The 14,810-nt window shown below is 29.8% G+C and overlaps 2 protein-coding genes across 2 annotated transcripts in view; both read left to right on the forward strand.

Annotated features, from left to right (window-relative positions):
• The window catches only part of LOC136986219 (nicotinamide N-methyltransferase-like), a 257,802-nt gene that overhangs the window by 90,059 nt on the left and 152,933 nt on the right, over positions 1–14,810 (forward strand). The gene's annotated exons all lie outside the window — the stretch shown is intronic.
• Positions 1–14,810, forward strand: part of LOC136986218 (protein odr-4 homolog) — a 50,234-nt gene that overhangs the window by 4,581 nt on the left and 30,843 nt on the right. The window contains exons 2-5 of the mRNA XM_067283709.1: positions 5,896–6,069; positions 6,255–6,350; positions 14,139–14,242; positions 14,315–14,351. Of these exons, the coding sequence (XP_067139810.1) occupies positions 5,896–6,069; positions 6,255–6,350; positions 14,139–14,242; positions 14,315–14,351 (411 nt within the window). The remainder of the gene's footprint in view (positions 1–5,895; positions 6,070–6,254; positions 6,351–14,138; positions 14,243–14,314; positions 14,352–14,810) is intronic.

Raw genomic sequence — 14,810 nt, forward strand, 5'->3', positions numbered from 1 at the left:
TTGAAAAATAGTACTTTCTTAATTTTAACAAGTGCCCTCTAATAGCTGAGTGGATATAAAACCCCCAAACACTGGTAGTTAGTTAGTCGTGGGTTTGGTCACTGGCCACGTGGAGTTTTCCAAGTTTTCTTCACTTTAATAACATCTAAATAGCGACCAGCTTCCCATAAGTCTTTCTGAGATGCATTCCCTTGGCAGATCAGTTGTGTGTTGCATTACTGTGACCAAACAAACCAAACTAATTTTAATGAGTGATTATTTATTGTGATTGTCACAATGCCAGGCTGCAATTTTTTTGTCACCGTATTCTCAGTTCTTTTAGCAGTGTCTTGCCCTTATACATCATACTTTTCCTGTAACAATAGTCGTATCAGTCATCTATCTAACTCCATTTGATGAAAAATTTTGAATCAAAGTAACATGACTTCTGTTCTAAACTAGAAGTTCATATATAATTAATTTGGGCTTCTTACCTAAGCTTTCCACATCTGGTCTTGACTTTCATCTTTCTAACTCTTTCTCGAGATTAAGAAAGGATAAACAGACAGGTGGGATGACAGTCGGAATTTATAGGTCTACTATTTTTTCAAATTGCAATCCAATAATTTTTCTATAAATGCAATATTTATGAGAACATACTTCCCAATAGTTTGTATAATCTGTTGCCAAAATTTAAACACTATTATCACATAAAAGGAATTATTCCAGCATTTTTACAAGATTTTTTTATTTAAATAAGTTTTATATGAAGTCTTTTGGATGTCAAGGTTAGGAACTTTGATCATAACCATCACAACTTGTCTAATACAGACCACTTTTCAAATATTAATAGTAGACCAGTATTAATTAATAGTTGTTGAGCATCCACTCTCCCAGGAGGAGGATAACTACTACTTTTGGTCAAATTATTTCAACCCCCTACCGCAACAGTCTCCTTTCTATCGGACAAGTGGTAATTTGGCATTTGGAAAATTACATAAGCTGAGTTTAAATATTTCATCCAGTTTTCCAAAATTTGATTCGTTGGCAGATTACCATTTGATATTCAACTGTGAATGGTACAATTTCTTAGAGTTAACATTAGAAAATATGATATCTAAAAAGTTTAGGATATATTTTCAATTTTTGTTTACTTGAAAATTGAATTTGTGTTGTTTTGTATCATTCGAGTATCATGATAAATATGACAATGGTAGGCTGAAATAACCAAACAGTTTATATGGTTTTGGTTTTAATGTTAATTATATTATAGTATTTGATTTATATAATTACAAAGGTTATCTTAGGTATGGGTTTATCACACCATGTGACCAATCTAACACATTTAAAAAATTCTTTATTTTTATACTATACACAATTTAAAGAATTTTTGATTGTTTAGATCAGTCACTCAGTGTGATAAACCTGTACATAAGATAACCTTTGTAGTTATACAAATTAAATAATATGATATAATAGAAGGGTTAGAAGTAAGAAATAATCTTAATCTTTGCTGTTGTTATTTCTTGTCTGAGCAATGCTAGCGCATCTACTAGTTTTATACTATAGAACTAGATACACTACTGTGGAAGATAAGAAATTTCAGAATAATTATTCTTAAACAGTGATAATGCAATATATACAATGTAACTAAAGCCTAAAAATATTACTAAACATAAGACTAAAGACCAGATTATTTTCAGGCTATATTCATGCTTATTTATTAATTAATCAATGAAATTTGGCTTGATGATGATGATAATAATAATAATAATAATAATAAATACCATTTCAGAAGTTTATTTTACTAGTATCTTCTGACTTGGAAGTTACCACAAATTAAACAATAAAACAGATAAACAGATATTCCTTTAATGAATATAAAACAGATTTGTATTCTAGAATTTAAACAACAATTACCACTAATGATGCTACAGACACTTCCTCATCCATCACTGATAACATAGACATGGATTTAGTTAATACGCTCTCACTTATATTTCAGGAAACACTCACTAAATATACAGGCACAGATCCCACACAAAGACCACAAATACCAAAAATCAACATGTCAAAGGAAGTAGGAAAAACACTAAATTATGTAAACACTTACTTATTACCACACTACATTCATTCAATTTCTACACTCTCAGACATTCCTACATTAGTTTATGCTGGGGCAGTCACAGTTGTAACACACCATGGACTGAAAATACAATCACAGACAGATACACAAAAAACACAATTCTATCACAAGCCTGCCTGGCAGAGAAGAATAGAAACACAAATAAATGACATTAGACAGCAATTAGGCAGGCTGACACAATACACTAAAAACAACATAACACCCAAATTAAAGAAACAGCTCAAAAACATTTTCAAGAAAATAAAAACACACACAAAACACGAACATCACAACACACACTTTACAGAATACATTTATACACTAAAACAAAAACTTGCAGCCAAAGCATGTAGACTCAAATGATACAAAACATGTACACTACGAAAACAACAAAATAAATTATTTACAAACAATGAAAAACTCTTTTACAGACAAATTAATAACAAAACAAATACTGATACACAGCACAGTGGCACACCAACAGAAGAAGAACTCACACTGGTCTTCTTTTTGGTCCAGTGCTGTCACACACAATGCTGATGCAAGCTGGGTCGAGGAGGAGAACAGAAACTTGCACAACATACCAACTATGCCCTGTGTTGAAATGAACATACACAACATCCGCTACACTGTGAACAGAACACACAACTGGAAGACACCTGGTGTAGACAACATTCATAATTTCTGGTACAAAAAGTTTACAACACTGCATCAGGAACTAGTTAAACACCTAACACACATTATCTAATCCACAAGACATGCCAAACTTTTTAACTCAGGACATCACCTACATGAAACCTAAAAACAACAATACCACAGATCCCACACAATACAGACCAATTATATGTCTTCCAACACTCTACAAATTATTGACATCCTGTATCGCAAACAAAATATACAAACATGTTGAAGAACACGACATTCTAACAGAACAACAAAAAGGTTTCCATAGAAATCACAGGGGATGCAAAGAACAGTTACTCATAGATTCAGTCATTCTACGGCAAGCACACAAACAACACAGAAACATACACATGGCATATATAGACTACAGAAAAGCATTTGACAACATGCCACACAGTTGGCTACTACATATTCTACACATGTAAAAAATACATCTGTTACTCATTGCATTCTTTCAAAACACTATGCAGCACTGGAGAACAAATTTAAAAACTTTTATTAAAATAATAATTTCCACTATATAGATATAAAGGTTATATGAACAAGAATGAACACAAGTCAACCAATTAGTTGATGGAGCACGTGTCCATGGGCACACAGCCAGCCAAGAGGAGACGTATTTACAGAGAATTATTTAGACGGGGATGAACACAACGCGACTTAACAAGGGCACAAAGCCAGCTGGTAACGCGTACGATATTTACAAAAGATGGCACGTGACCATGGGCACAAAACAAACAAACCAAATAATTATTAGGCGAGGAATTTTTCAAGGAGATTCCTTGAGTCCTCTCTGGTTCTGTCTAGCCTTGAACCCATTATTCATCATGTTAAACACAATATGGCTACAATATCAGGCATGAAAAAACAACACAGTATACACTGTCACATCTCATGTACATGGATGACATAAAACTTTATGCATCCACACAAAAACAACTTCATCAACTCCTACAAATCACACATTCATACACCAAGGACATACAAATGGAATTTGGCCTAGATAAATGCAAAACAGTTCACATAGAAAAAGGAATCCTGAAGAAAGAAGATTTGGCACTTGGAAATGGAGACGTTATTGAATCCATGGAAGAGGGCGAGTTCCACAAGTATTTATGATTCCAACAGGCCAAACTAACAGAACATACACAAATAAAGCAAAAATGAATTAAAGAATACCAAAGTAGGTTAAATGCTATTCTCAGAACACAGTTAAATGCAAAACACAGTTAAATGCAAAACACAGTTAAAGCAATAAACACATATGTCATTCTAGTACTCACAGATTCTTTTGGAGTTATACATTGGACTCATACAGATCTCCAGCAACTCCAAAAGAAAACAAGAACAACACTTACTGAGCATAAACATCAACATCCTAAATCCGCCACAGAGAGATTAATCCTTCCACGTAAAGATGGTGGACGTGGCCTGATAGACATAGTTAACCTTCACTACAAACAAATACAGTCACTGCGAGAATTTTTCTACAAAAAACAAAAAACATCACAATTACATAGAGCAGTAACTCTAGCAGACTTGAACAACACACCATTAAACTTACACACATCATACGGACACGACGCAACATATAAAAAGCATAGACATCGTTAAGCAATCATGGGTTCAAAAGGCACTCCACGGCAGGCATCCTTACAACCTGGCCCAGGATTTTGTTGACAAAATTACGTCAAACAGCTGGTTAGCTCAGAGATGCCTCTTTGGGGAGACAGAAGGATTCATGATTGCCAAACAGAATCAGGTCATAAGTACTCAAAGATACAACACTCACAAATGACACGTGCAGAAAATGTCATATCATGCCAGAAACTATACAACACATCACCTCTGGTTGCAAGCTCTTGGCACAGACAGATTATTTACACAGACATAATCAAGTAGCAAATATAATACACCAAGAGCGTGCAAACAAACACAAATTATTAGACATCCACAAACCGTACTACAAAGCCATTCAACAGACAGTATTGGAAAACAACACACACAAAATATACTATGACAGAGCCATAATCACAGATAAAACAACTTACCACAACAGACCAGTCATCACACTCATTGACAAACACAATAAAATCACATACATTATAGACATAGTCATTCCAAACACTCACAATACACAAAACACATGGACTGAAAAAGTCAGCAAGTACACAGAACTCGCCCAGGAAATAAGGCATCTGTGGAGGATGGATAGGGTGCTTATTGTACAGTACCTGTTGTTCTCTCCTCTACAGGTGTGATACCACACACACTATACAAAAGCCTGGGAACGTTACAATTGAATAGAAATACATACATCACACCATAGAAGGCCACTATATTGAATACATGCCACATTGTTAGGAAATTCCTGAATACTGACACTGACATACTTTATTTTAGTTTTGTTTTGGTTGCTATGCCTTGAGTTTTGTCTGGCATAGTACATAGCCACCGGTGTCAACTGAGTATAACCCAGTAAACCCAACATAATAATAATGATTATAGTCAGTATTATTAACTATCAAGAATTTAGAAAGATATTTTCAATTTTCCTACTATCCTTAATAAAGGTCATTTTGCAGATTACATTGATTAAAGCTATAATCTTAAATCTTCAATCTGATTTGTTGTATTATTATAATTTATTTAATGATTTACACAGTTATTTGTTAAGTATTAAAAGAACAAAACAAGTTGTTACTTTTTATATGTTTCTGAAATATATTTTGGTTTGATTTTCTTGAAAATATTTAAATTGTCTGTGAAAAAGTACCATTCAATATAGAGTTTGCAAATATTTTATTCATCTAATTTTTTTAAGACATCTGAGATTTGATTTCATGATTTAACTGTTTATTTAGGTACATCATTTTATATTTCTAATAATTAAGAAATATTTTTTGCTATGAAAAGTGCAATCGAGTTTAAATTATATTTATGAAATATTCTTAAGTTTCTTAAGTTAAAGATGAAGACAGTACTTATAAATATGTTTTATTTAGGTTTAGCCACTTACAAAATATTTACAAAAACTATAGTTTTAAATTAAAGTAATTAAATTTTATTATGAAATTATTTTAAATGCATATTTTTTTGTATTAAAGAGCACTCTTCAAAAGGATATTGTTGTACACATATGCACAACCCCTTCACAAGATGAAGTGGCTGTTAAAGAATCTGACAAAGAAAAGGATTCGAAGAAAGGAAAACAGGTGAAAAAGAAACCAGAAATACAAGATGAATTGAATGAGAATTGGATTTGTCAACATGCTAAACAGGTAATCAACTGTCTTTAATATTTTAAAAATTTGTTTGACATTTTATATAAATATCTACATATGAAATATCACTTTATAAATAATTTGTATAAATGAATGTATATTTTACATTCATTTATACAAATTATTTATAAAGTGATTAAATTAATTATATTTTTTGAATTTATTATTTAATGAAATTTTAGGTTACAAGAATGTTGCCAGGTGGACTAGATATATTAGGAATTTTTGTTATTGCAGGACAAGATGAATTAAACAAATTACAACATAATTTAAGACAAGTAAGTTTGTGAATTTTTATTTTCTTTTTATATGATTTCTATTTTCAAAATTTATATATTTAAAGTAAATACAGTTTTAAAAATGATCTTTGAAAATAAAATGGAATCATTTTAGCTTTCATTAATAATTAAATTCAATAAAACAAAGAATCTTATATTCCAGCACAACTACTATTCATTAATGTTTTCAATCTTATTCAAAAGCCATCATCAGCCTAAACTGCTTTCAATCATAAGAACTTTTGAACAAAGTTTTCACAAAATATACTGTACAAATTTAATATAGAATTTGTATAATACATGCTGTCTATCTTGATGATGGCATTTGAATAAGGTTGAAAACATTAGCAAATAAAAATATGGTAAACATCACAGTTACGTTCATTTTGAATTTAAATCTTTTTAATAAAAGTTCTATGAAAGCTTTTCTGGAAATATTACATGACAATATTAATACAAGTTTCAGCTGTTAGTAGATAGCAAAAAATCCTGCAGTTTTTTCTTTTGTTGTGTTTGGCCAATAAATATACAATTTTGCATTTTCATAAAACAACGCTCACTTTGGATAAATGATTGGCATTTGTAATATCTAAATGACAGTAGAAAGACTATAAAAATCAAATTATTCAGTAAGTTCAATATTTCTCAATTTAATCTTTGTTATGTCATAGAATTTTTAAAATAAAAATTTCCTTAAATGGCCAACAACTATATCATTTACCCTAGTCGTGCTGGAATTTAAGATTTTTTGTTTTGACAGATTTAATTTTATCCAGTTTGAGATATTACTTGATCATACTTTTAATTTTTAAAGGATCATTAGTCACAAAAGAGAATTACATTGAGATTAAATTATTGAAAGTCATATAATAACAGAATTTCTAAATTTAAAAAACTTTTTGAATTTATAATTATGAAAAGTATTTTCTTTTCTAAATTATAATATTTAAACAATAAATATCATTATTATATGATACTAATCTTATTCCTAAAAGCTAAAGATTGCATATAAATTAAAAAAACTGGAATGTTTAGTTTGATAGATATGTTGAGAAGTATATATTTTTTTTAACAAGAATGAATGAGTTAAATAAATCATTGGAAGACCTTGACTTACAATGGAGTTTTGTTCCAGGACCTAGTGTAAAACACTGACTCTACAGGTATAGATAAAGCACCAAAACTGAAGACAAACTAAAAGCAGCAACATTTTTTACTTTATTGTAAATGAAACGTGGTTAAAAAGAGTTCAGGAAAGTTTAAGTTTTCAACATTTCATAATGTTTCTCTTTACAGCAGTTAATGAATAGACAAAAAGATAGTTTGCAATTAGATCATGTTCAATTATATCAGTTCAAATATGCAGTGAGAAATTTAAAATGGTAGAGGTTACCTGACAACAATTTAGAAACATTTGTAGATGAAGTAAGGAAGTATTATTGGTTATACAATAAATCAGGTCCAAATTATATGGATTAAAATCCTATAATTTAAAAAAAAACAGCCTGGTTGGCTATTGCAGCAAAATTTTTGTTGAAAAGGGGTACATGATAAATTAATTTTTTTATTCAATTTTTTTGAATAATAATCTTATTATTTTAAATATATAAGAGATATGATTACAGTAATACCTCGGTTTTTGTTGACTTCAGTTATTGTCGATTTTTTTCTGAAAAATTTGTCTCGGTTTTTGTCAGTTGCCTCGGATTTCATTGGTGTGCCCATATGACCTTGCTGCTAATTTTGCAAAAACAAAGGACAACCCATTCATTTTCCTGCTCAGTGTGACATTGTTTCTTGTTGTGTGAGCATTAGCCCGTGCATCTAGCCAAACAACTTCTCTATGACAGCCGGATGGCTGAGCAAAGGTGACAGCCAACCACTCTGGGAGACCTGAGATTGAATCTGGATGGGTCGAAAAATCCCCAAGCGTTTTTTGGGTGGTGGTCTATCCAGATATGTTGGGCCCCATCCCTCACCACCTGGCTGCTCCATTGTGGGCCTGGCTGAACCCATAATGGGCTTGCTAAAAGAGACCCTCTTAGTGCCCACAGGGTGGAAAGAGTTTAAAAAATGCCAAACAATTCTATTGCTTTCCTTTTAGCTCCATCATGAGAGCAAAGAAAGTTTCCAGAACTGGCAGCCCTTCAAATGCCATGTTAAATGTTAATTTATTCATTATATTAGTATTTTATATTCATTTTATATTAAATTCTTATTGTTTTTAGTATTAAACACTATAGCTATTCTGTATAAAATGTGTTTTGGTGTGTATTTTGGAGTGTCTAGAATGAATTAATTAGATTTACATTGATTCATATGGAAATAATTGCCTTGGTTTTCGTTGGTTTCAGATTTTGCCTATTGTTTTTGGACGGATTTTCAACAAAAATCAAGGTATCACTGTATTATATTTATTAATACTATAAAGAGTGAACTGGAAAAAATGGAAAGTACAGAAAGAAGATTTCAAAAATATTTTCATGTGTATTTTCATTCTTTAGAAACAAAACCAAATGTCTAGCTTATATTTCTTTGGTTTTTACAATCTTGTCCTTGACTTCCAACTTCATTAACTGTTGATGTGCCGTTTTGTCTTCTAGTTTTGTATTTTACATTAGATAAGTGAGAAAGATATCTACAAAAAAATTTGAGGAACTTGCCTCAGATATGGAAGGACAATAAAAAATTCACAATGATTGAGACTGATTAATGTGTACAAAAATGACATTTTAGTTTTTTCAGTCATTTTGAACAATGTGATTAAACAGAGACTATTGTAAGTAAATATAAAAATTGCATACATGTCGTTCATATTTTATTTTAATTACTTTATGGCTCACTAATGTGCTTTGATTTCTATATGTGAAAACAGAAATACAAAACAGACTACTAAAAAACTACAACAGAATACAAAAAACTGAAACTAGATGAAATGTGAAATAATTGTTTATTTCTCTTATAAAAAATTTAAACAATGGAATAGGTGTGTTTTATTAGTTAAAAAGCTATATTTTAAAAAAGGTAAAAGTTAAAAAACTGTATAAAAAAATGAATAGTGCTTGTGATCCTTTATCCACTGAAGAGGTTTTGTTATAGCCAGAGTGAAATGCATTTGGAGATAATATTAAATAAAACTTGTTCCTTTTTAGAAGAAAGTTGTAGTCTACAGTTTTTTAATTAAGTCTTCTCGAAAATTGGCAAAGACTGAGAAGGATATTTTCTCGTGGTTGTTTTTTTTAATGAAGTTTTTAAAGTTTTTTAATGTATACTTTAAAATTACATTTTAAAAAAGGTTCTTTTAATTTTTTTAAAATATAATTTTTTATTTTTTGTTTGTTTCTGTTTTTTGCTGAAGATTTTACAACTGTGGAGTTGCTGCTTAATTAAAATAAAATAGTGATGACAATGTGATATGATTCAAAATGTCTCTATCTATATACATGTACTAATTAGTTACCATCCATCCATACATAACATAACATAGTTTAACATAGTACCAATAATGATGCTATTTAGGTATATTGAACTTTAAATTGACATTCAATACTTTAATTGGGCTGCAATTTCAAAAAAGTTGTAGACCTATAAATTTCCATTGTTGTCCGTTCATCTGTCTTTCCTTAATCACGAGAACAGAGTTAGGTAGATGAAAAACAAGATCAGATATGGAAACCTTAGGGGCAGGAGGACTCGATTAACTATATACAAACTTCCGATGTAAACTGGAAGTCATGTTATTTCAATCCAAAATTTTTCCTTTGAAAGGGGTTAGATAGATGACTGGCATGACTCTATTGTTAAAGGAAAAGTATGATGTACAGTACAGGGGTAAGCCACTGCTAATTTAAGATGGAGAGCATATATTTTAAGTTAAATAAATTAAAAATATGATTAAAAGTTGCAACCTGGCATTATGACAATGTCAAAATAAGTAATTGCTCATTAATTATATATTTTATTAAGAAAGATCTACAGAAACTTGCAAATAGTCAAGCGTGTACTAAAAGAAAAAAAAACCATACTTAGGGAATATTGCAGTTTTTGTGTAGAATTGATTTGAATTTTTTATTTATTTACAGTAATTTATTTTTAATTTACTTTAACTGTATTATAAAATTGAAATTAGAATAATAATCTGTACCTAGCAGCTCTATGAAACATTTTGTATTCGTTTTCTGGATGCTAATGACGCAACCTAAATTATAGTTAAAAATGAAGAAACATGTTATTGTTATATGCAATGCATAGTTGTACAGATAAGAAGTTTTGGGATTTAATTCCCATTTGGAAAGTATTAATAAAAATGTACAACTCATTAAATTAATTAAAACCTATTAATAATGTTACTAGATAAAGAAATAATAAAAACAGAAAGTTTAAGATAATTAAAAACAAATAAACTGAGAAGTTTCACAAAGATTCTAGAATGTTTTGTAGTGGAAGAGAATAAATGAAAGATCCTGGAAAATTATTGAAGAGAATGGAAGTTTATAGAATGCAGTAGGAATTTCTGCAATGTTTTATGGAGATATATAAACTGGTACTTCTGTGCAAAGTTAATCAGTTTATGGTAAGAAATTATCAAGTTAAGAGGTGAACACTGACTTAATAATATTTTAAAGAATTTGTTGCATTATTAAATAAAAGTTTTGAGCAAAGAAGAATGTTTCAGTGAAAGAGGATTATTGATTGATTTTATCAATATAAATATTTTCATTTTTAGTTCAATTATGTTTTTTCTGTGTCCTTAGTAAAAGATGTTCAGTAAATGACCAAATTATTTGTTAAATTACTTTTGAAAAAATCGGTGAACTGAAGAGGTAAATTATTTATTTATTAGAATAAAATGTATCAAAAATAAAAGAAACAAAATTAAAATCTTTTATATATTGATATTTATTTATTTATGCCTGAAACCAGGATGCAATTCACAATTAAATCCAAAATATAACAGTCAAGTCTCAAAACCAGTGCATTCATGTGTTCAAATGCTGATATTGCTGAAAGGAACAGATTCTAACCAACAGTAGCTTATATAAAATTTATTCTTGACATGTGCTATTATTTTTGAGGAAGGAAGTGGAAACAGTTAGCCTCAATACATACAAATTTATCTGGTGTTTTTTGGAAAAGTATGAATTTCCTTGTTCTGGAAAAAAAAATATTTATTTTCAAGGACATTGGCTGAAGACTTTTCATTGATTAACTTACTCTATAAAGGAGGATAAAGCCTTCTGTAAAGCATGTGTCTGTTATCTAAAAAAGATGCTGGTGCTTGTTCTCAACCCCCTCAAGGGATTGATAAATGAATCATAAAGAAATTGGAAGAAAGCACTTGATTACTTCAGAAGACAGAGATGGACTGTTTATCACAAAAATAGCACAATGGAAGAAGAAAATTTTTAAGAAATTAGTGAGGGCAAAATGTTTTCGACTGAGATATAATTAAGTTTTGAAAAGGAAAGGTGATTGAGGAAAATAAGAAGAAATTTGTGACTATTATAAAAATGGTAAACTTTGTAGACCTCATGATCTTGAGAGGTCAAAAAACTATGGTCAAATAACGTCTGAAGTGCCTTCTCTAAATAATAACTTCTGAGCCCTTCTATAGTATTGAACTTCAAAAAATAACCTATATAATAGAATGCAAAATGAAGTCATTTTTATTTTTCATAAAAAATCTTGAGAAAGTTGATAGAAAGTATTAATCAATGTAAAGCTTTCTCACTAGTTGACAAAACAGCAGATTTTTGTGGTTTAAATCAACTTATACCTATATGTTATACAGTAAATAAAAATGATTAAAGATGATTTTATAGATTTTGTATTTGAGACAAATCCAATTACAAGTGCAATCAAATTTTTACAAAGGGAATGGCCATTGATACATCTTATTTATACAGTCAAGGATTTGAGAGACTGGTGGCACTTTACATTCATTGTGCCTGTCATAGCCTTATTGTTGTAACTTCAGCATTTTAACTTTTTAATCATCAGAAATTGCTTGGAAACCATTGAATCTGTATATAACTTCCTTTGATTTTTTCAAACAATAGGCTATTCTGCAAGAAACCCTAGATGAAGTTTCACTAAAAACAAATCACTCAAAACTGAAAAACTATTTAGTACTTGATCCCTTTTAATCCACTGTATCATATAAAGTATCAGACTTCCTGATAAACATACAGTGAAAGCCCGTACACCTTGTTTTTAACCAGTTTTTATTGGTTTTATGTTTTTACTACCTTTATTAGTCAAATTTATACATTTTAACCAAAATATTTTTATTTTTATAGTTTTAGTTTTATTACCCCATGGTTTTAATAATTAGTTATTCCAGCTGTCACTATAATTATTTTTAATTTTACCAATATACATAATAAAATAAGGACTGAAGAGAGGCATAGATCCTGAAATGCATATTTGTTGTAAATTATAGAAAATAAATCTACTTTTTCCATCAAAAGGAGTGTTCCTGTATGATTTGTTCTCAATAGCAACTTTATGATAAGTTCCAAAGAACATACAATGAAAAAATACTGTTAAATCAGATAGATTGAATGCCATCAGTTTGTGTCAATTTAATGTGAGTTTCAAGAAGGTGTGGGAAAAGTCTTAGAAAAAATTGTTATGAAAGAGAAAAAATAGCAGATGAAACTTTCAAACTAATAAATACCATTAAAAATTGCAATTCCAAATTTGCTGGTAAATCCTTTTGGAAATTATATCATGTAATCTTAACATCTGAACCAGCCCTGAAGCAGAGTTTCCAGGAGAATACTACTATGTGATGGTGTTTATACCATTTTTAAATGAACTTAACAGTCATATTGAATGTAGATTCATAAAGTGTGAAGAAATTGTTAGCGGTTTCAACAGTCTGTTATCTCAAAGGCATATTAACTTTAATGAAGTCAATTATTGGACCTTATACGAAAGCCCTTGAATGCATTGGTGAGGATGAATTCATAGCAGATGATGATGATGTGGCAGACTCTTGAAAATCCAAACCATTTTTGCCTCTTACTGCAGCAACAGCATAAACGTTGTCCAACCTATGGCAACTAAGAACATATCTCACAAATTTCATATTAGAAGAATGACTGAACAATCTTGTTTTGTTCGACGTTCAATGAGATTTAATATCTTTAGTAAGGAGATTGTGGATAAGTTTGCCAATTCAAACAGCAAAATATTACTATATTAATAAAATGGTATACTGTTTATAATATATTTATTCTATACCATATAGTTCCTTTTTAGTCTGAGACACGCGTGCTTGATATATATATTATTTTAAAAAAACGTAACAGAGTCTAAAAATGTCTTCACTTTTCGCCATGTCCAATCAGCAGGAACAACAGTCTTCTACAGCAGAGATGACCTTTCTTTAGAGGATACACCTCTGCAAAAAAATGCAAAACAGTCTAAAAGTTTACAGGTGACAATCCCAGCACAATTAAAAATATAATATTTCATTTGTAAAAATGGGCGACGAATTTAAATTTAAAAAAACATTCCTGATGAAATACAGTCTCTTCAACCTTCAAAATATTGAAGGTTGAAGAGGCTGTATTTGATCTTATATGTACCGGTAGTCACTGGTGAAGATTGTTTTCTACATTCTTGATGGTTGGACATGGCGAAAAGTGAAGGCATATTTTGTTGTCTGTTACATTTTTTAAATTGTAAATTCATCAGCTCTTTTTACAAATACATATTATTTTATTTAAAATTTATTTAGTTATTTCAGTTATTTTATAAATTTTTGTTATTGCATTTCAGATTCTATTTGCTATATTTAAAGTATTAAGTAAAGACCAGAAATTATCACTGTGTCATGAGAACACAGAGAAGATTCTTCTACAAATTGCTACATTTGCACAAAAGTATCCTTTTTTAAATTAGTATTTAAAACATTATAAAATAGTATATTCATTTATTCTCCTTAATTCTTTTAGATTTGTATGTCGAACATTTGATGTTAGTGACTATAAGGTAAATATCTTATGTTTCGTTTATGTTACACTATTATTTAAAGGAGGTATTTAAAAATAACTTTTAAAAGTTGATTGTGATAAATTTAATCATTCTTTTTAATATAGTATGACAATTTTTAAATTTTGAGGCATAAATCTTGTCAATTAATGATTTTGCATAATCATTTCCTAATAATAATAAATGAACATGTTTGTGATAGTATAATTGATGACTACCTGTGGAATTTTTTGAATAGCAAAGCATTACTGTCGGTTCTTTATTATTATTGTCAGGAATTGTAATTTATTGTAGCTCTTAGCTACAAAATCAGAGTCAGATTTTAAGATTTGATCCAAAATTAAGGACCAAAGATTGTCATTTTTGATATTAAATGTTCTTGTGAATCAGCTAGATCACTGGATATAGGCCATAAATAACTGCAAAAAAACCAAATATTCATTTAAAAATTAAATCATT

The sequence above is a fragment of the Centruroides vittatus genome, unplaced genomic scaffold, assembly GCF_030686945.1.
Source record: "Centruroides vittatus isolate TY-2023 unplaced genomic scaffold, ASM3068694v2 scaffold_1015, whole genome shotgun sequence".
NCBI lineage: Eukaryota > Metazoa > Arthropoda > Arachnida > Scorpiones > Buthidae > Centruroides > Centruroides vittatus.